The following is a 22,412-nucleotide window of genomic DNA, read 5'->3' as shown; positions in this document are numbered from 1 at the left end:
CTTCTTACTCCAGTTCTGCCTCCTTTGAGACCCTCAGGCTCTGCCCATCTGTATCATCCAGCTTTTGACACTGAGTCTCAACAGGCATTTGTGGCCTGTGGTCATCAATGTGTTGACTTGAGGAGCTGAGCTCCTCCCGTGTGTGACTCTGACCCTCTCAACACCTGCTTCAAGCTGGGAAAAAGGAAGAAAGTGAAGATCCATTTCTTGTGCCTGCCATGTCTTAGATCTCTGAGTGGAAGGTCCATGACTAGAGCCAGGTGTTTGCACCTCCATCGTGATCTTAGCTGTGAAGCAGAATACAGTGATGAACACTGCATCCTAAAGCCCACCAGATGCAAGGACGGGGCATAAAGAGCTGAAGATGTCGACACTTTTAAAGGTCATGTCCACTGTGTTAGTGTTTTGATGCCCACCCCTAAAATATATTTGAGAGTTGAATTCCAACTCTCAATTCTTTAGGTATTATTTTGGCAATAGGGACTTTATATCCATTAATAGTTAAAATACAGTCTTTAAGATGGGCTTTAATCCAGTAAGACTAGTATCCATATTTTTTAAAAACTGGACACACAAGACATACATGGAAGGAAGATGGAGACAACTAGAGGGCTGTATCTGCAAGCCCAGGAAGGCCTGAACTACTGGAAGCTAGAAAAGAGGCACGGGTCTTACCTTAGCATCCACAGAAGGAGTGGCGTGGTGGTTCCCTGATTTGGGAATTTAGCCTCCAGAACTGTGAGACAATAAATTCTGATGCTCTAACACACCTGGGTTTTGGTACTTTGTTATGGCAGACTTAGGGAACTTATACTGTTGGCAGTTACTCAAATCTTTTTAAACACATGTAGATCATAATGGCTTAAATGTTCTGTTTTACAGCCTCTGCTGAAGGGGAAGGAGGTGTGGTCATTGTTGTTTATCCCAAGTCCACAGGAAGGAAGGGCTGAGGAGGGGAGGTACATCTGCAATGCAGCAGGCCCTGCCACATCTTAGAGGGCCCTGGTCACTCCCAAGAAAGAAGGTCTGGCAGGTGATGTCCTCAGTCTTAGACACCACCGTAGAGGCCACTGGCCTCAGCTGCTTTCTCCACTGCAGGCTGATTCTGTTCTGGGGGCCTGTTTTCCTAGCAGAAACCCTACCTTCAGGCTTGTTAAAGAATCACAAAGAGCAAGGCTGCACAAGTGTTCTGTGAGAGCTTGTCTTTCCTCTTGTTGGAGGAGACAGCGGACATAGTTTGGGGTTCCTACTTTCAGTTGGGAGCTCCTGAGTTTCCAAAAACACATCATTACCTCTTAAGGGCTGGGAAAAGTTCTAAGCACAAACTGAGCCCTGACACCAGTTGCAGCTTCCAGAGAAATGAGGATAATAATAAATAAGTGTAAAAAGAGTTAACATACCCTTTAAGCCAAGAAAAAATACATCAGGAGGGACAGTCACAATTGAGTGGTGGACTGAGAGGAGTCACGAGGGGCTGGAACGTGGGGCCAGGAGGGAGCTCCCGGAGATGCAGAGGAACAGAACAGGCTGTGTGTGGCAGCTGCCAGAGGAAGTCCCACCCTGGCTGAAGCAGCTGCTCCTCTGCCCCAGCAAGGCCCATGCTTTGTGGCCAGCCTCACGGCAGGCACCTAGCGGGACAGCGGTGTCTGCTTTAGAGACATGAGCACCGAGCGCAGGCGGGACACATCTTTGCACTGCTTGCTGCTCTTGGGGTTGAAGTCACACAGCTGGGCCACCTTCTCCCACTCTGTGCCTGGGGTCTCCTCCTTGGATTCCTTCACAAACGCCTCTTCAGATGCCCTGAAGGTGGAGAGAGGACAGAGGTTTTCATGGTTGTCTTCTCTTGGGTTACTAATGTTCTGTTCCCATCAGTCTGTGGTGTACAGCCTACTCTGGGACGTGAGCCGAAGTCTCCCCAGCCCTGTGTCCTTTCACTCCAGCCACCAGGAACAGTCTTGACATAAGAAACCCAGGCCTAGCGGGCAGTGGTGGTGCACGCCTTTAATCCCAGCACTCGGGAGGCAGAGGCAGGCGGATCTCTGTGAGTTCGAGGCCAGCCTGGGCTACCAAGTGAGTTCCAGGAAAGGCGCAAAGCTACACAGAGAAACCCTGTCTCGAAAAACCAAAAAAAAAAAAAAAGAAACCCAGGCCTAAGTGTGGAAGCCTAAGTCCTCTAGACTCAGGGCTTTTGAGGTGTCACCCTCCTCAGAGGGTCCTCACCGCCTCGTGGCCTGTCTCTTTTGGTTTGAGCCTGGGTTCACTCTGTAGCCCAAGCTGCTCTTGAGCTCAAGAGATCCTCTTGCTCAGCCTCCCCCGGGGCTGAGATGACAGCTGTGCACCACTGCACCTGGCTAGCTTGTTCTTGTCATTCCGTTCCCAGAGTGGGCTTCACTTCCTCAGCAAGGCCTTCCTAGCCTGGGCACTCTGTTCCAAAGTCTCTCCCCTCCCACCTTCCCTTTGTGTTTGTTTGTTTGTTTGTTTGTTTGTTAAATGGGGTTTCACATAGGCCAGGCTAGGTCATAGCCTAGCATAGCCAAGGCTGACCTTGAACTCCTTATCTTGCTGAGATTACAGGTGTGTGCTATCACACCTGGCTAGCTCAGTATCCTTCCATCATGAGTTCCCACAGTGGGGTTCCTGGTACAAAAAAAGCCACCAGCTTTTTTTTTTTTTTTTTTTTCCCCTCTTATTTTTCAGTACTAGGGTTTGAACCTGGGCCTCAGACATTCTGGGTAAGTCTACCACTGAGCTGTGTCTCTACCTCAACTATTTTCAGTACTTCCAAGACCTTGACCAAGAGGACCCGCCTAATCACCTAGTCAACTATGTAATGGATGTAGGATTCTCTACAAGCATGTCTGACTACAGAAGCTTTCTGCGCTCAGAACAGTCCTGTCTGGATGGAGCCACAGCCTGGGGAAGGTGCTGTTGGAAGCTTTGCTTTAGTTGGAATCATGTTAGGATAAAAGCTGGGGTGGTCTCTGCTTCAGGAGTCTGCTTATGTTGATGATACTAGGTGTTGAATCTCTGTCTGTATGACAGGCAAGAGCTCTACTACACTTAAGAATTTCTGGTTGAAGGTTTTGAAACTCACTGATTTAGAGTGCTCAGCCATAAATGGGACATCTATAACACACACCAGGGTTCAGTGACCATAGTGGAAATAGGGCAGAAAGATCTTATAGAGCCAGAGGTCAGGAGGAATGGAGAGAGACGGTGTCTTCTGGACATGACAGGACCCTTGTGGTCATGAACTCACAGTAGCTGTGGTTACCTGTACAAGATCAAACCAGTCAACATTCTAGCATGGAATGGGAGAGGTTCACAAGCTATATAGACAGCCTTCTGGGGGAGGGAAAGTCAGTTCTGTTTAAGGGTGTAGCTCCCGATAAGTCCACACTGAGGCGTTTATGAACAGCACAGGTTGGACTCAGTTATTTGGGAGGGGGAAAAAGGATACAAAGTTGGGGGTGAGTTGGGAGGTGGATCCAGGTGATCTCACTGTGCTGTGCTACTAGATGAACTGGCCCAGGCTCAATGATGTGACCGTCTATCATGATCTCGCCTTTCTGCAGTATGCTCGGCTAGCCTGTGAGGAGAGGCATGGCTCCCGCTCTTCTGATCTGTTCTCTGACCTGAGCAGCCAGTGTGGTGACAAGTCTATGCTGTGTGGGGCTGGACAGTGAGTGTGGATGCAGGCTTTATCCTTAGAGCTGCCCGTCAGGGTCAGGAGCCTCCCATCTGTCTTGACTGCCAATCCGTGGGCTATGCCTCGCAGCACGGGCATCACCCTGGAGCTTGTTAGGAACAGGCTGAGCCTCACCTCAGTCCTGCGGAACCAGAATCTGCAGTGCTCAAGCCCCCTTGGAAATGCGTGGGCAGGTGGAAGGCTGAGAAGTCTCGATTCCAATTCTGTCTCCTTCGGAGCCTTCTTGGGTTCTCTGGACCAGTTCCGTGGGTCCAATAGGAGCACTGAACCCAGTAGTGTTCTATAGCACCCACACCTGCCAGGTACCCCTTTCCCGTTAGACGCCTCCGTGGCTCCCCACTGCCTTGAGGGTCAAATCTAAGTCTCTGAGCCTAGCACAAAGGAGAGGGAGGCTGGGGCCTCCCACTTCAGGTTCCATCCATCCTACAAACCCAGCCCCTCGGTCCTCTCTCGACTTCCGCCCCAGCTGCTTCTCCACCTAGAGTGTCCTTCTCAACCCTCACTACCCAGCAACTCATTTTTAAATCTTAAGGTGCAGCTGGGGGTCATGAGTCTGAATCATGCACTGCGTCCCCAGTGAAGAGGGTGGCTTCCAGAGCTCATAATATAATGTATTCCAACCCATGAGCAACTTGCAGGGGGAGGGCTGTGTGTCTCTTCTCTCTGTTCGAGCAGTGACTGGCACCAGCAGGTAAGGGCCAGATGGGAGAAGGAGGGGCTGGCGGAAGGCAAGGAAGGCTGCTGCCTGCTGTGCCCTGTGCTGTGCCCCGTGCTGTGTAGGAGGGCCAGTGCAGTTGGCGGTAGAAGCTGCAGTGGCATGTGGTTCAGCAAGGCCAGCTCCAGCGGGAACAGTAAGGCAATGTGAGTAAACAGCCCTCAGAAATCACTCTTCACTGTCTTCCCCAATACTGCTGTCCAGAACACACCACCTGTCACCTGGGGCTGGCATAAGAGGAAACCTGCTCGCCATTCCAAATCCAGAGCAGCACAGTTCCAGCCAGTTCAAACCCAGATGCACAGGAGAGGAGCTGCTGTGGGGTGGGCGAGGGTTCATGGTCAAGTCAGTGTGCCTAGGGGTCGGGGCAGGGGTCGACACACGAAGACATCTCTTACTGTTTATGCCTCCAGCACTCTATGCGTGGTGTTGGACCAATACAAGTCCCTTCTCACCTCCCCATCCCCAAGAAGCATCTCAGAGAGGAGCTAGCCTGGGTGTCCTCTACACCCCCCCCCCTGGGAGGCTGGGTAGTGCATCCCCTCCTCCGCCCCTACTTGGGAACTCTAATGGGCAAAGCCGCCTCCAGTTTGCTGGAGGGACAGACAGCAGGATGGAAGGCAAGGACTGCAGCAGTCCTGGAGTTTGCCTCCTGCTCTGACCATTGCTCTGAGCCCAGCCACATTCATTGATACCACACAGACAAGAGACTGCAAGACCGCTGGGCTGCCCTCCACAGCTGCCCCTGCTGAGAGCAAAGGGGACACGTACACATAGCCAATGATATGCGCATCTGGCTGCTGGTAGAACGCTTTGTCAGCGACCCTTGAGGAGAGAGTTAGGAGGAGGAGGAGTTAGGTGGGGGAAGACAGACAGCAAGACAGGCAGGCACGGGGTTAAAGAGAAAGAGAAACAGTGTGTTAGTACCTCTGTAGGAGACATGTTAGGAAGTACAATTTAAAAGCTAACAATTACCCATAAGAGAGTGGGGCGGCCTGTACCTTTGATGGCTCCCTACTGCTCAATGAGGTCTCTTCCCAGTGTCGCTCCCACATGCCACCTACTTCCTAAGACCATTCCTTCTACACTTGACTCCCTGTAGACCAACACACTACATCTCCCAGGTCTAGATTATTCTCCCGTATATCAGTCCTTCTTTCCTAATTAATGAACCATAGTCATCCTTCGAAGACCAGTCTCTAGGCCAGTGGTTCTCAATCTTCCTAATGCTGGAACCCTTTAATAGAGTTCCTCATATGGAGACCCCCAACCATAAATTAGTCCATTGCTGCTTCATAACTAATTTTGCTACTGTTATGAATGGTAATGTAAATATCAGATATGCAGGATAGCCGATATCCTGGGGGTAGGGGGAGCTTTGCGATCCACAGGTTGAGAAACACTGGTCTAGACACTGATTCTCCTCTAGCATGTTAATTACTTCTTTGCTCCTATGATCTTCATGCACGAGGCTCCGGTGGATCCAAGTCCGGCTGTACATGTGTGATTCTCTCCTCTGAACTCCTCAAGGACACAGAGGGTCCTCGTGTGACAGCCAGTGTCCAGCTTGGCATGCAGGTTTTGGCTGCTTTTCCCTCCCAGGAAGATCTTGCACAGCATCCAAAGCAGGAGAACATCCGTTTCCACAAATGTTCTCAGGTTTGCACCCGTGCCCCTGCCAGGCTTGTGCTCTGCAGGATCAGCTGCTCCCCCTGCGGTCCCTGTGGTTAGATGCAACTTCCACCCTTGCTGGGTCCCAACATAGCGAGCAGCAGCCTGAAGCTGCTGTTCCCATACAGGGGTGTGTGTCCAATAGTACAGCCAGGACGGAGAGAAGCAGAGCTGAGTGGCAGGGAAGTGAGTGCTGATTGGTTTCGTTTATGCTCCAAGCCACCGCCCTGGCTTTTCATTTAGACAGGCCACTAATGTCCTTTCATCCCTTAGTCACACTGGTTTCTCTAAGAAATGACATCTAATTCTCAGGCTGGCTTTCCACTCCCTGCCAGACCTGGGCCCTCTCTAAGTTACTTACAGAGGGCTCAGGGTCCTGGAGAGTCTAGTCACACTCCAGTCCGTGGCACCCATTCTGCTTCCTCTCGGTCATGGAGAGGAGTAAGGGCTTAGGAGTAGGTGTGCTATGAGGAACCCTAGGCTTCTAGCAGCTCTTCTCTCCATGTCACTACTACGTCACCCATCTCAAAACAGTCCCCAGCTCCACTCCCTTCAGTGCTCCGTGGCTCCCCTCACGTTCTCACGACTCCCTCATCTTCTCATGGCTCCCCTCATCTTCTCACGGCTCCCCTCATCTTCTCACAGCTCCCCTCACGTTCTCACGGCTCCCCTCATCTTCTCATGACTCATGTTTCCATGGCTTCCCATAGTCTCCTTAGCTCCCCTCGAGTCCCCTCGTCACTCACCTGTTGTTGATCTTGTTCTTCTCAACCTGTTCACTTTGACGCTGGTTCCACTCCTCTAGGTCCTTTTTGGCTTTCTCTCGCCATTCCTGTTCAGTCACCTTGGAGGCAGCGTCTGTGAGCCCGGCGGGAGAATGAGTACAACAACTTTTCTGTGGAGAGCAGCCGCCCCAGATGCTCCACCCCTGGCCCCCAGACAGTAGCCCCAGGACCCACCCTCAGCCAAGTGGGCCTGCCTGCACAGCCCCCGAGGCATGCCACTCCCCGTGTCCCAGAAACCATCCCTGCTGGAATCAGCTCTTCCCCAGCTCTGCCCTCACCCAGCTCTGCCCTCACCCAGCTCCTGCAGCCGCTTCTTCTGCTCCTCCCTCCACTTTCGGATGCTCTCGGGTTCCTGAGTCAGCCTGTCCGCCTGGGCAATCGCAGCATAGCCGTCGGCAGGCCCGTTAGCCTCCTACAACATAAGCACAGTGTTCCCAGGCCGTCACGTCTGCCCTGCCGTTGGTGCCGCTCTTACTGCAACCAAGACAGCCCGCAAATCAGGCCACCCCCACCCCTTGCCGCCACAAGCGACTGTACCTTTACACTCTGTGTTCCCTCTGCCAGCACCACTGCTCCTGTGTGGCCTCAGGCAGGTCACTCAACCTCTCAGTGCCTGATCATTGTCTCAAGCCCAGACAATTCATTTATACTCCCTTTTGTTCATCATAAAACAGGATACATTATAACACCCACTCCCATAGAGTTGATTCAAGAATGAAATGAGTTCTAAAACTAAATTTGGGGCTGAAGAGATGGCTCCATGGTTAAGAGCACTTGCTGCTCTTTCAGAGGACCCAGGTTCAGTTCCCAGCACTGAAAAGGGGGCTTACAACTATCTTAACTCCAGTTCCAATGGATCACATTGCATGCTAGTGGTGCACATACATACATGCAAGCAAAACACTCATACACATAAAATAAACTTTTTTAAAAGCTGTAGATGTCATCTGTCTTGCAGACAATGAGCCCCTTGTGCTAATACCATCATTAAAATCTGTTACATTGTGCTACATGATACAACTTACTTTACACAGTCTAACATGACCTCATTACTGATGTGCTCATTTGTCCATCAGCATGTCACCTTTGTGACAGCAGGGACCTTGTCTGTTGTGTTGTGTACAGAGCCCACCACGGTGCCTGGCACGCAGTAAACAACAGACACTGCTGAGTGAACGTGCAGCCCAGAGACAGGCAGAGGAAGCATGACTAAAGCTTTGCCATGGCGGTGGGGAGGGAACGGCTGCAGTTAAGTGTTGTGAGATATTTGTACACTGTTCGAAGATGTACTTGTTGTGATTGGTGTGATAAAAAGCTGGATGGCCAATATCTCAGCAGGATGTCCAGGAAGAGAAAGTAAGAGTAGGAGGAATTGAGGCGTGCAGGAGAAGCCAGGAGACATGGAGAAGAGACAGGAGGTGCAAGATGGAAGAGAGGAAGCACCACATGATAGAACATAGATTAATGTAAATGAGTTAATTTAAGTTATAAGAGCTAGTTAGGAACAAGCCTAAGCTTGTTGCATAATAAGAAGTCTCCATGTCATTATTTGGGAGCGGGTTGGTGGGACAGAAAAGATTCACTACAGTTAAGAGCATGACTGCTTTTTCAGGGGACCCAGGTTTGGTTCCCAGCACCTACATGGCAGCTGGCAACCTTTTGTCACACCAGCTCCAGAGGACCTGACACCCTCTTTTGGCCCCTGTAGGCTCTGGGCATGACTTGCATGCAGGCTGTGGTGGTTTGAATGAGAACAACCCTATATTACCATATATTTAGTGCTTGGTCCCCAGTGGGTAGAACTGTTTAGGAAGGGTTAGGAGGTGTGGCCTTGTTGGAGGAGCTGTGTCACTGGGGGCTGGCTTGGAGATTTCAGAGCCCACCTCATTGCTAGTTAGTTCTCTCTGTCTCATGCTAGTGGCCCAAGATGTAAGCTCTCTGCTGCTGCTCCAGCACCACCCCTGCCTGCATGCTGCCATACTCATTACCATGATGGTCACGGACTCTGACCCTCTGAAGCTGTAAACCCCAAATAAATTCTTCTCTAAGTTGCCTTGGCCATGGTATTTTATTACAACAAAAGAAAAATAACAAGACACAGGCACAATACTCATAAACATAAAATAATAAAACCTTGCTGTGGTAAACTTGGGCTCTAAAGCCATACAGTCCCATTGCTGAAAGCTGGAAGATGTGTGTTTGGCTGGGTGAATTCCTGAACATATCAGTCCTCACAGAAAATGGGACTCATAGTAAGATGGTCTCTCAGACCTGGTGCTGGAATTTGATGCAACAGTATTTGCAAAGTATTTTTTTCCTTTGTGTAGAGACAGGCCCTCATGTAGCCCAGGATGGCCTAGAACTTGTTCTAACTGAAGATAACCTTGAACTTCTGGTTATCCTGTCTCTACCTCAAGAGTGCAGGATTCAGGAGTGTGCCACTCTGCCAGGTTTATTCAGTGTTGTGGATGAAACTCAAAGCTTTGTGCATACTAAGCAAGCACTCCACCACAGAATGATGGCTCGGGGGGGTCGCATTAGAATCTTTTTTTCTTTTTCTTTTTCTTTTTCTTTTTTCTTTTCTTTCTTTTTTTTCCTTTTTTGGTTTTTTGAGACAGGGTTTCTCGGTGTAGTTTTGGTGCCTGTCCTGGATGTTGCTCTGTAGTCCAGGCTGGCCTTGAACTCACAGAGATCCGCCTGGCTCTGCCTCCCCCCGAGTGCTGGGATTAAAGGCGAGCACCACTGCCACCCGGCACATTCTACTTATTTATTTGTTTGTGCCAGAGAGAACCTGAGTGTGGGCTCAGAGAGCAGCTTGAGGGAGTTGGTCCTCTTCTTCCACGGTGTGAGTTCTGGGATTGAACTTGGGCCCTCGGGCTTGACAACAAGTGCCTTTGCTGCTTTGCCATCTCACCAGCCCATCACTGTCATTTTTCATTCCCATTGTACAGAAGAGAACACCAAGGCCAAGAGAGCTGGGTAGATGTAGTGGGGTTCAGATTTGGTGACAGTTGCTACAGCTTGGGACAGAAGTGCTGGGGGTTGTGCCCTTTGGGTCAGTATGAGTGGGACCCCTCCAGTCTGGGAGACCCTTTCTTCCTGAAGGATGGGAGTGTAGATCCTGCCACCATGCCTGGCTGGTGCTCTGCCCTCCACTGTTCCTGTGGGCACTGACCCCACAGGGCTCCTGCGGTGCGTCCCACCTGCTTCCTCCACCATAGGCATTTCCACCTCGGGATCCCCTCCTCCCAGCATGTTCCAGGCCCTCCATTCCAGGCTCCTCCAGCACAGCGGCCCCATCACGGTCTCTACCTCTACCATCCACCCAAAGCTCCCACTGTGCAGGGCAGGACCTACTTATATTACAGCTCCCTCTCTCCCCAGATCGTGCTTCCCTTTCCTCCTTCCAGCATTACCCAACTGTCAGTATCGCTGTTGTTTACTGTCTTTCCCCCCAGGACATCATCTGGGGGCCCTCTGTCCCACCACTCTCCTGAGCACACAGTAGGTGCTCAATGAGCTGTGGCTGAATGCGCCAAGACCCCAGAGCCAGCAGTATGTGGCTGTGAGAGGGAAGGAGCTTGGTAGGCAGTTCTGGGAAGCAGCAGGGCTCCATGGCAGGTGTGGAAGCAGTGAGGGCAGGGCCAGCCCTGGGCCGAGTGCCCAGGTCCAAACATGCCCAGCCCTTGCACCTAGGACTGGCTGATGCCTCTTTCCTATACCAAACCATACCTCATCAGACCATGTTTTTGAAGCCAGAACCTTGTGTGTATCCTTGATTTTTTTCCCTTATCTGTCCCATGTTCAGTCTAATAGGAAACTCTCTAAAATGTGTCCCCAGGTAGATTACCTCCCTTTCTTCCCTTTCAGCCCATGATGACTTTGTCTTGTTCAATCCCCATATGCAAAATGACCCATGCAAAGGCTAACTAAAATAATGTCCTGTCCCGTTTTAAACTGTCCCAAAAGCCAGGCATGGTGGCACATGCCTGTAATCCCAGCACTCAGGAGGATCTCTGAGTTTGAGGCCAGCCTGGTCTACAGAGTGAGTTCCAAGACAGCCAGGGCTGCACAGAGAAAGCCTGTCTCAAAAAACCAAAACACACACACACACACACACACACACACCACAACAACAACAACAACAACAACAAAACCCAAAGCTTTCCACTGTAATTTGAATAAAAATCCAAAGTGTCTGCTCTCTCCTGCTCCCTGATTTCTGTTTTGGTCAGTGCACTCTTGACACACTGTCCTTGAACAACTCATCTGGTACCTCCCCACCCCTAAGTGTCCTAGTCTGGAGCTCTCTTCCCTTAGGTCTAGGGCTCCATCTCCACTCATCTTCTCTGTCTAATTCAACCCAATGCTGGGAGAGAGATCTCCCACTCACCATGGCTGCCACTGTTTCTTTTGTTTCTTAGTAACAGAATAAACTCAGGTCCACTGAGCTACATCCCAGGCCTGCCCCTCCCACTTACTTTTTAAATTACATTGATTTATTTTATGTATGTATGCACACACCATGGTGTAAGTATGGAAGTCAGAGGATAACTTGCAGGAATTCTCTCCTTTCACCACATAGGTCCCAGGGATCAAACTCAGGTCATCAGGATTGAGGACAAGTTCCTTATGGTGAACCATACTGCTTCGTTTTCCCTTCATTCCTTCCTCCCTCCCTCCTTCCCTTCATCCCTCCCGCCCTCCCTTCCTTCCTGTTTTGAGACAGGATCATGCTAAGTTATCCAGTTTGGCCTTGAATTGTTGATCCTCCTGCCTCAGCCTCCAAGTAGCTGAGATTACAGGCACTTGCCACCACCCTGGGCTGAGCACTTTTCTAAGCCATTTCTCTAGTTAGCCTTCCTTCTGTGTCTCCTCATCAGTCACTGATCCTGAACTAGGAAGTTATTTCCACGACGGTGGCCTCTGTATTGAGCATATGCAGAATTTTGTTTCTTGTCATTACTTCCTAAACAGTATCAGGTAACAACTACTTACAAAGCAGTTACATTGTATTAGGGATTATTCATAATCTAGAGATAACTTCAAGTACACAAGAGGATGAGTGTAAGATAGATGCAAACACTATGCCATTTCCCTCACACACTGCTGGAGATTGGACCTGGAGCCTTGGAAGTGTTCTCCTAAGCCACACCACAACCCCAATACTTCACCATTTTATTACAATTACTTGAATCATTGGATTTTTTATATCTCCAGAGTTCTGGACAAATTCCATTTGGATCTCAGGGGACAACTGTATCTTATTGTCCTCAGAGCACTTGTTACTGTCTGAAATGGCTTGCTTGTTTGCATGGTTACTTTGTGCCCTTCCCCCAGCCCTCTAGCCACCTAAAAACGTATGCTTCACGGGACTGGAGAGATGGTTCGGTGGTTAAGAGCACTGACTACTTTTCCAGAGGATTCAGGTTCAATTCCCAGCACCCACATGGCAGCTCACAACTGTCTGTAACTACAGCTCTGGGGTTTTTGACACCCTCACACCAACATACATACAGACAAAATACCGATACACATAAAAATAAATAAATCATGTTTAAAAAAGTATGCTCCAATGGGGGCCGGGCAGTGGTGGTGCACGCCTTTAATCCCAGCACTCGGGAGGCAGAGGCAGGCGGATCTCTGTGAGTTCGAGGACAGCCTGGTCTCCAAAGCGAGTTCCAGGAAAGGCGCAAAGCTACACAGAGAAACCCTGTCTCAAAAAACCAAAAAAAAAAAAAAAAAAAAAAAAAAAAAGTATGCTCCATAAAACTAGAGACTGACTGCCTTCATACAGTATCCAGAGCAGAGGGGCCTAGATGAGGATTTATTGAGGGCAGGGACATAGCTCAATGGTAGAGTGCATCCCTGACAGTCACAAGACCCTGGGTTCAAGTTCAATCCCCAGTTCAACCAAAAGAACAAGGAGAAGGAAGGGAAGGAGTGGAAGGCAGAGGTAACTTATTAAATCATATGTGTAGGCACTTATGGACAGGAGTGAACAACATAACCGGTCTTCTGGCAGCTTGAGATGGGGAGTCCCTCCGAGATGAGGGCCACAGCTGATGGGGTGTACTGTAGTACAGGACAGGTAAGAGATCAGACAAAAAATGGCACGGCCATTCTTGTCTGAGGGAGAGAGGATGAAAGGATAGGGAAAGGCACTGTAGGCTAAGATCCAGCTAAAGGACCAAGGAGGGCCGGTGCCTTCAGGAAACCCCTAAGCCTGTGTAGGTGCTAGCCTATGCTAAGCCTGTGTAGGTGCTAGCCTATGCTAAGCCTGTGTAGGTGCTAGCCTATGCTAAGCCTGTGTAGGTGCTAGCCTATGCTAAGCCTGTGTAGGTGCTAGCCTATGCTAAGCCTGTGTAGGTGCTAGCCTATGCTAAGCCTGTGTAGGTGCTAACAGGTGTGGGGAGAAGAGTGAGGAGGCACTGGAGAAGCGCCCTGGGCAGCATCTCTTCCTGTCTGTGTTATTATTACACTTCCATCATCCCCAGAAACCTCACCTAAAGTTAGGATTCCAGAGCGCTTGTGACTAAACGGATGTCTCTGATCGTTACACTTCCCCTTAGAAAGTTTTATTGCCCTTGTTTTATAGGTAAGGGAACTCTAGTTCCAAAGTGCCACGGTCACCCTTGGCAAGCCAGGTTCACACTGAGTAACTGGGTGTGAACATGCTGGCCGCAGGACAGCTGACAGGAACACTGCTGCTTCCGTCTGACGGCTCCTACGCTGCCCTTTGTCCCCTTGGTCCCCTCTGCCCATCACCCCTGCCTGTGCTGGGGACTGAGTCCAGGCCCTATGCATGCTAGACAAATACCCCACACACCCCGGCTCAGTCAGGAAGTGATCTTCACAAGATTAGAGACTTTGTTCCTTTGTTCCTTCATGGTCCCTGCCTATGAACGTTCACACACACACACACACACACACACACACACACACACACACACACACACTTTGCTGCCTCCAGGCCTCTCCTTAGCTCACTTAGTGAACAAGTCAGTAACTTATAAGAAGCTGCCATGGGCTGGGCGGTGGTGGCACACACCTTTAATCCCAGCACTAGGGAGGCAGAGGCAGGCAGATCTCTGTGAGTTCGAGGCCAGCCTGGGCTACCAAGTGAGTTCCAGGAAAGGCGCAAAGCTACACAGAGAAACCCTGTCTCAAGAGACCAAAAAAAAAAAAAAAGAAGAAGAAGAAGAAGAAGAAGCTGCCACGGTTACAGAGTACTTTTCCCAACAACCCTGTGGGGACAGCAGGCCAAGGGCCTTGAATTCCCATTTTACAAATGAGAAACCAGGCTCAGAAAGGTTAAGTCACTAACCCAAGGTCATCCAGCTGGGAAAGGCAGAATATGAATTGTAGGCTTCCGCTGCTGTCTGTGATGTGGGTATGAAGCCTGGGCAGCCCCTGGAGCAGGTCTGCTGCACACCCAGGGCACAATGCTCTACAGCACCTCCCGGACCTGGAGGTAGATGTGGCCTGTTCCAGGGCCAGGATATGAAGTCTGCCCAAGCTAGGACCACTTTCTATGCCACACCACAGGCCACTGATGTGCTATGATTGGGAGTTAGGTGTGACTCCCGTTTAAGCAATCGTATCAGCCCCGTATCTGTTGCCTCCTGGGGCGTTGCTGGCATCCCTCTACACAGCGGACTCCACAGGCACTCTGGATGAGCCCTGAGCCAAATGCCCTATCTTCCGTTCCCTCAGCCAGGACCAGCAGTCCCTCCCTAGGCAGCCTTGAAACCCACGTCCTGTGTCACCTCCTTGTTGGGCTCCCAGACTTCAGCTCCTGAAGTTACTGACGCCATGTAACTGGAACAGCCATTAAGGCTTCTTGGGGATAATAAAAGAAAGTGCGTAATGGAGTATTGGGAGGATTAAGTAGGTTAATCCCTGTAAAGCTCTCAGTTGGTTTTGGATACAAAAACACTCAAGCTGTTAGATTTTATTTTTAAGGGCCTCAAAATGTGCCCCATGCTAGCCTTGAACTTACGACCCTCCTATCTCAGCATTACCCTCAAATCCAAGCTCCTGGACTATCGTGACTTCACCCCAGGTTTCTGTACTCCATTAGAAATGAACTCTGGGGACAAACACTCCATTGGCTTTGTCTTTACGTCCACCACCGCAGCCCAGGCCTGGCCCACAAAGAATGTGAGCCGAGAAGTGAATGAACAAATGGTTGATTATAAAGTCGGGGGAGGGCCCAGGAAAGGCGCTGGACAGTGTGTCAGGGAGGCCTGGCCTAACGAGCCTTTTCTGCCATGCACTGGGTGATGACTGTTGAGAAAAATCTCTTCCCTGGGCAACTTGGATTTCAAAACTGTGAAATGAGAGTGACGGTATCCCACTTGAGGAAACTGGTGAGGCTCATATAAAGCAACAGCCATGGAATCATCCTATGGCCCACTCACATAAAAAAAAAAAAAAAAAGCATGACTACTGAGCCACACTATCGTGTGGCTAGGGCCCTCACTACCTGACAGTGTGAGAACAGCAGGGGTGCTGGCAGGCAGGTCCTGAGAAATACTTCACTGGCTTTTCTCCTGGTTGCTTTGGATTTATTTTCCTGTCTGTGCCAGAGGCCACACTGAGGCTCATCCATATCCATTTGAGCCTCCTAGGTAGGAGATGGGGTCACTTCCAGAAGGTGTAGCAACCCAGGGCTATAGAGGCCATGCTAGTGTCAGAAGAAGTAAGAAGTACTCTGAACTCCTCCAGAGCTCCATTGAGGAAGAGGCTAGGCATGGCCAGGAGCTGAAAGCAGGAGGCCACAGACAGGCCAGCTGGTCTCCACCCAGCCTCCTGCCACACACCCCGCCCCTTCTGAGGGACTTCTTGCTGGCCAAGTGCATGCTAAAGCTCCAGGGATGGCCAGGATGATGAGGTCTATCCGCCTTTAGGCTTGAGCAGCTCAGGCTAAGCCGGGCTGAGCTGTTGATTCCTCTAAGTAGCTCACAGGAGAGGAGCAGAGATGCAAGGGCTGGGGGGAAGAGGACTGAGGCTGGAGGGTGGAAAGGAGACCAGTTCTACAGGGGCCCTCCATCCCTGTCCCTGTCCCCTGTGGGGCCAGAGGAGCTGGAATAGGTGCTGGTAGGCTTCCCTTCAGACTGTTGGGCCTGAGGTTTGTAGCTGGTCACCCACATAGTCCACCAGGAAAGACTGAGACACAAAGGCTCTTGGATGTGCTGGGTTTGCACAGGCCAAGGCTTCCACCCTGCAATTGCATGCCAAATACTGCTGTGCTCATTCTAAAGATAGTTTTCTGGGTCCAGCAGCAGAGTGAAGGACAGTTCAGAGTGTACGCCCATGCAGGTAGGAAGGAGCTTTGCTACTAAACTAAGTGAATGTCTCTTCCATGATTCTCCCTTGCCCAGGGGGATTCTAGGGCAGTGTGGATGTGATGTGATTCACAAATCAATGTGCCTTATAACAGCAGAGAATAAGAATTACTGCTGAGACTGTGCTCTTCAGATCCCCAAATGGAAAGTGATGTTGGGGTGGGGGTTGGGGGGTTCAGGGTCAGGAGAGCCAGATCATCCAAGTGAGGAAAACTCCAGCAATGACTGATGTCACTCTGACATCTGTGAATCTCAAGCTGCTGTCAGTTGAAAAGTGAAAGTATGCTGCTCAGAATGTTCTAGATTCTCTTGCAGTTCCAAGTGCTGCTCCAGCATGTCTACTTTAGAACAAAGACCGTGTGAGTCATTAAAATCCTTATAAGCATTCTTAGAGCCCAGAAATGGCCTGTCAAAAGTCCTAACAGTACAAGAATAACACTTAGTCCTTAGCTCTGCTATACTCAACGGGACATGAAGCTGAGGGGTCCTGGGGAGAGACTTTTCTAACTCCTCGATGTTGAGTCATTTTCCAGAAATGGGGCTAGGCCAGCTTTCCTGTCTAAGGACATGCCCATCCCACTTACATAAGAAAGTATTGTTTATTCTTCCAGGACTCAAGAGGCCAACTCCTCCACAGGGTGGGGCTCAGGAGATCAGGAAGCTGCAGGCCTCAACATCGGTGTCTTACCGAAGTTCACACAGTGGAGGGGGGCCCCACCTAACGTCTGGGGTTCTGGGGTGCCGCTGGTGTCTGCACTCTCTCAGTCTGTGTGTTTTTGTTTTGTTCTGTTCTGGTTTTGTGGAGATTTAACTTGGAGCTTCTCCACAGAGCTCCGTCCCCAGACTGTCTTTAACTACAACACCCTCGACCCTCATCCACATTCCCCTGTGGTGGAACTAGGAAGCCAGGGCCTCTCAGTCTCAGGACTACCGTCGTTTACAACTGGAATGCCTTTCCCAAATATTGTGTGCAAACAGTTAAAGAAATGAAAGTGATGTGCCACGATGTTGTATCATTCATCTGCACAGTGGTTTAATCAGGGCATGTATGCCTGTGGGGACAGGAAGCTCGGGTAGCCCTTTGTGACAGGAGCTTTGATTGCCAGTCTACTGAGGCCGCTGATTCGGGACATTAGGGCTGTTTCTAGTTTGTCTCTGTTAGAAATCACCCTGCAGAGGATCTGGGGATCCTTTCCCACTTATCCACTTAGGAGAGACTCCGAATGTAATCTCCAGTTGAAGAGCCCAGCCAGCTAAAGTGCTCAGTTCCAGTCAGGCCGGCCTCCACCAGAAGCACCTGCGTGGGCCGAGCTCTGATTCCTTCGTCCCATGCCACTCCTTCCTGAAGCTAGCTACCCCCGAGGACAACCTGAGCGGCTCCTCGGTCCCTGTCTGCAGTGGTTCCCTCCCCAACAGGACAGGAACGCAGCAACACAGTGAGCCCTAAATGACCTCCGATGGAGCCCGGGGCAGCCCGTCTCACCTCTGCTTACCTGAAACACATCTCCATTGACTGTAGTCCCCATGTCCTCGGAACCAGCTGCAAAGAGCAAGGAGACAGGATCATTCATGGTCCAGCTGACAAGCACAGGGTGCCCTATGGTGGCCTCTGGCCAGCCTGTGCATACGCCCGTGGGTATACTGACACCCTCCCCCACAAACATAATGGATATGTAAACAGCGGAGACCCAGACCCTGACTGCTTCCTGTGCACCCACCGTCATACTTAATGTTTACTACAGCCCTATGTTAAAACTTAGTGACCCATTTTACAGATTCTCAAGTGGAGGCTCAGAAAGCCTATTGTGATTGCTCAAGATTACCTAGCCAGGGCACTGTTCCTTACCTACCCGAAGTCACCTGTGGAGCTGGACCTGGACAGTAGACAGGGGTACTGCAGGATTAGGGAGAGGCCACCAGGGATGCGGAAGAGAAGGGTCTGTGTCTCTGCATGTCCTGGTGGAACCTTGAGCAACCGCTCTGCCTGGGAGAGCAGGACTCACAGCTCCCCCTGGGCACACTTGGCCTATTTTCCTCTCTGTGCCCCTCCCAGGGCTTCATTTTGCCTTCGCAGTGACTCCTCCCAACCGCTCTGCCCAACATCTAGTTAGTCACAAATTACCTGGAGCTCCTGCTGCAACAGTGACCCTCACAGTGGCCTGCCCTCTCACTCCTGGACCAGGCCAGCCTGTGCCCTCACCAGCTCATCCCTACATACCTGCTTTGGTTGCTCTGTCCTGCTAGTGGCCAACACCTAGAGGAGCACCATGGCTGTCTTCTTCAAAGCCATGCCCATGCAGGGGACCTGGGCCTCTGTACAAGTTGCCACTAGATGCTGAATAAACAAGTGGATTCTTTTTTTCTTTTTTAAATGGTGTGCAACTCATTTAATGCATATTTTTCCCCAGCTAAGGGCGCCTGCATAGAGTGGGCGAGCAGAGACATTTGGCCAACTGAGAGCTGAATTGCTCTTTGGGGCTCATTGTAATTGGTAAGGCCTCTCTGAAAACTGTCATGCTTCCTAGCTGTGAGCTGCAGCAGGCCTTATGTAGTCACCACAGGAGGACAGGGCTGTGAAGAACAACAGTACTTCCGGCCTGAGCCTGGAAGGACTGAAGGGGGTACTCAACCTAAAGTCAGTCATCTGCCACTGATATCAGTTAGAACTTATTTCCAGAGTCCAGCCATGATTAATCCAGATTTCTAGGACAGCTCTCCCCTCGCCCACTCAGGGTTTCTACTGTACAGGAGGCCTGCTCTCTAAACGAGGGTGAGCCCAAAAGGGGATGAGTGGCGGTAGCCTCCTCAGAGGGGCTTCTGGGCAGCTTCTCTACCTAGCCTTATTGCCCGAGTCCCTTCCTGATGCTGTGTGCCTGTGGGAACAGCCTTTAGAGAAGCCACATGAGTTTCCTGGTGCCCACCTCGGCCTCCAGAAAGATGGGGCATGGTCAGCCTCTTTGGGACCACACACGCCCACTCACAGACTCACCAGAGTCTAATCCACAGTGTTCTCTGGCTCTTACACAACTATGGTCCCGAGTCTACAACAGAGCCCACAGAACAAACACAGCAATGCAAATCCCAAGGATAAGCTGTTCCCTGTGGGGCCTCCTCAGATGCCTGGCCCGTTTGGGAGTCCAGAACATTCCCGTGACCTTCTGAGGCCCAGCAGGGGCAACAGGATTACACAGAGCTGGCCCATAAGTCAGTCAGGCTAAGAGCCCAGAGAACTGGGTGTGAAAGTGTAGACCATTTGGGCCCTACCCAAGGCTGATGAATGGAAACAAAGTGTCCATGACTAAAACCCACTGCAGATCTGCTCAGAGGGAAGGCTCCCTGGGGCTCCGGGGTCAGGCCTACACCAGACAGGGCTTTCCCCAGGGCCTACTCAGAGCCAGCACTAGTGAACTCGGCATGGGCGCTGCTCATCAGGAGACCCCATTGTCTAAGGGGAGGTCACTCGGAGGTGTGCCTTGGTGGCTGCTGTGGGAGCCAGCTTCTTCCCAGCTCCCAGAAGGCCTAGGCCATTTCCCTCAGAGCACCAAGGCTCCTGCCACTCCCTACAGCATCAGGTCCATTCTGTTTGTGCCTGAACACCCGCTGAGCTCCACTCCTGAAGCCTGCCACTCAGGAGGGCAGCTGGGCACCTGCAACATCAAATGCAGGAGTCTGGAAGACTCGGAGGGCCGTGTTCCTGGCAGCTTCCCCAAGGATTATCACCCACTGTTTCTCTCCACATCCTCTCATATCTAGGGTCAGGCAGTGCTACCATCCAGATTGTAGGTCCCTGGAAAGACCACAGCTTGCTAAATCCCAGGCCCGTATGGCCATCCTCAGCCTGAACTCCGTCTGCCTTTCTCATGAGTTTCTAAGGACCTAGGACCTCCTGATAAGGGAAGTATGTTCTCAAGGGGTAACTGGACAACTGAGTTCCATGGGAGGAACCTGAGCAGGTTCCCTGGGAAAACAAGGGCCCATGCTGAGCAACTGAGAGCTGCTACTTTAGACCTGTACAGCTGGCTTGGTTAGGCCCCTGCTTCTCCTTGTCACGTCCAATCATCTCCTAGGCAGACCTCCACAGTTAGTCTATGGAATAACATAGTATGGAGCTAAGAGACCTAAAAACAAGCCCCAGACCTCACTCATGGCTCTGTGTGATCCTAGGCAAGATACTCAAACTCCAGTTTCTTCTTTTTAATTGTTATTATTTACACTTTATTTACTCATTGTGTGTGTGTGTGTGTGTGGTTTGGGTGCACACATGCACGTGAGGTATCTCTTGTCTGTGGGTTCCAGGAACCAAACTCAGGTGTCACCAGGCAGATTCACCTTTACCCACTAAGTCATCCTGATAACCCCTCAACTGGGGATGGCAACACAGAAAAATGCTGAATGGAAGAAATTTGACTGGGAACGAACCTTGTGAACATATATATATACATATAATATTTAATTGCAACAAGGCCATTGAACCTCCCTAAAATTACAACCAAAAAAATGAGAAACAAGGTCTATTAGGACTGTACCCAGGAAAGTCCATGTTTTTTTACTAAATATTTATAAGAAATTGTTTCTTGAGGAAGAAGTATAAACGATAAACATAACATTGCAGGAAACAGGTCCTGAACCCTTAAGTCTGAAGCCATCCACAAAGGGCCTGGACCACCTTTGTGAATCCACTAAACAGTTAACCAACAGGAAGGGCCCTTTGTGCCCCTGTCCAGACTTAGAGCCCGACACATGGAAGACTGTGCGGTCAGGGGACGAAGGACTCAGAATCGGACAGAAGGGGTTCAATTCTTGGTTGCTACTTCCTAGTTGTTTTAGTGGTGTGCCTTTTGAGGCTTCCCGTGGCCAGTTCTGAAATGGGTTCAGTAACGTCTGTGAAATTATTAAATGTAATTAACATGTCTCCTCCGCTGCTGCAGGTCAGCAGGTGGTCCCCAAGGAAGAGCTGCGAGTTCCTGGAGTGCCCCCTGCTCCCCAGCAGAATGCAGGCTAAGCCCTGGGTCAGGAGGACTGCGTTCGTCCCACACCTGTACCACTTAGCTAGGACACTGGGACAGAGAATGGCTCTCAGAACTGAGCAGGGGGAGGATTCCAGAGCCAGACAGTGGAGGAGCTGGCCTGGGGATAAAATGTCACGACTAAATTCCTGTCCCCAGAGTCAGCGGATCCAGTCTCAGCTCAGACTCCAACTCATTTCCCGGCTCCTCCCTGCCTCCCCAGGCCCCACCGACACACACAGCCCCCGGGGTGCCCCTGGTCAGCCCAGATAGCCTGGCTCCAGACTACTGCAGGGACCCAGGCCGGGTCTGCCCGAGACTGGGCCTCCTGCCCGCGATGCTGGCCTCAGCCCCCGGTTCCAGGCCGCTGCGCTGACTCACCCCCGCTCGCGAGTCCCGGCTGCGCAGAAGCCACCTGGTTGCCGGCAGGTGCCCCGAAACCCGGGTCATTCTCGATGCCAGCAATCTCGCTCTCCTGCTGGGCCAGAAAGGCGGCCGCCGGGTCCTCCTCTGCGGCCTCGGGGGCCCCGCTCTCCGACGACGAGAAGAAGCCGAAGTCCTCAGCCATCTTCCCCGCGTGGCTGCTGTCACCTCCCGCCCGCGCCCGCGGCCCGCACTTCCCGTCACCCGCCCGGCTCGCCTGTCACTGCGGCTGCAGCGGCGGCGGGAGGAGCCGCGGCGGGAATGTGGTGACGTCAGCGGCCGAGGGCGGGGCCCGCGAGGCTCGGTGGGCGCCCCGCCCGCGGCGCAGGCCCCCGCTGTCCGTGGCTCGCCTCGCCAGCTCCAGAGCGCGGGGGTGGCGCGGGGCTGGCTCCGGGTCCATTCACCGAAAGTTTCTTCTGGAGCCGATTTTATGAGCTGCGTGACACGACCGTCCTCTTGCTGCGTGAGAGGAGGGAACCGAGGCTGGGAAAGGCTTGCGAACCCGGTCCGTGCAGCAGATCCTTGTTCACTTGGCCCCGGACTGCGTGTAGCATCCCGCCGCCCTCCCTATCTGTGTGATGATCCCCTGAAATCAGGATGGTTCCTCTTTCTCTGTGTCTTGGTGTTCATGAAGGCAACTGGCCCATTGTTTTGTCTCTGGACTTGAGCTCTTACATTTCTTTATAGTTATTCAGATTTAAAGTGACCCTGAGTTCTTAGCGCAGAATGTCAATTTGTTCCTTTATTGGTTAG

The 22,412-nt window shown here is 51.3% G+C and overlaps 1 protein-coding gene across 2 annotated transcripts; it reads right to left on the bottom strand.

The window, feature by feature from the left end:
- Positions 1 to 1,187: 1,187 nt before the first annotated feature.
- On the bottom strand, positions 1,188 to 21,905 carry Cltb (clathrin light chain B). 2 transcript variants are annotated; one of them, XM_028863755.2, is made up of 6 exons: positions 21,618 to 21,905; positions 17,724 to 17,770; positions 7,175 to 7,292; positions 6,842 to 6,953; positions 5,196 to 5,249; positions 1,188 to 1,800 (listed from the first exon to the last, which is right to left on the bottom strand). In XM_028863755.2, the coding sequence occupies exons 1-6, from the start codon at positions 21,802 to 21,804 to the stop codon at positions 1,629 to 1,631; spliced, it is 690 nt and encodes a 229-aa protein (XP_028719588.1). In that variant the 5' UTR covers positions 21,805 to 21,905; the 3' UTR covers positions 1,188 to 1,628. The 2 variants fall into 2 exon arrangements, with proteins under 2 accessions (XP_028719588.1, XP_028719589.1); XM_028863756.2 differs by lacking the exon at positions 5,196 to 5,249 and having other exon boundaries at positions 21,618 to 21,903.
- Positions 21,906 to 22,412: the final 507 nt, after the last annotated feature.

Source organism: Peromyscus leucopus, chromosome 5 (assembly GCF_004664715.2).
Source record: "Peromyscus leucopus breed LL Stock chromosome 5, UCI_PerLeu_2.1, whole genome shotgun sequence".
NCBI classification, from domain to species: domain Eukaryota; kingdom Metazoa; phylum Chordata; class Mammalia; order Rodentia; family Cricetidae; genus Peromyscus; species Peromyscus leucopus.
Note: the sequence above shows the minus strand (reverse complement) of the source record. Positions and strands in the feature narration are given on the sequence as shown.

What these genes read in the sequence shown, in the direction of transcription:
- Cltb (XM_028863755.2), bottom strand. Translation starts at nt 21,804, where the DNA reads ATGGCTGAGGACTTCGGCTTCTTCTCGTCGTCGGAGAGCGGGGCCCCC. An exon ending in TCAATGGAGATGTGTTTCAG is followed by an intron (nt 7,293 to 17,723) that starts GTAAGCAGAGGT and finishes CTTATGTTGTAG; the next exon opens with GAGGCTAACGGGCCTGCCGA. An exon ending in GCGCATATCATTGGCTATGT is followed by an intron (nt 1,801 to 5,195) that starts GTACGTGTCCCC and finishes CTCCACCTTCAG; the next exon opens with GGCATCTGAAGAGGCGTTTG.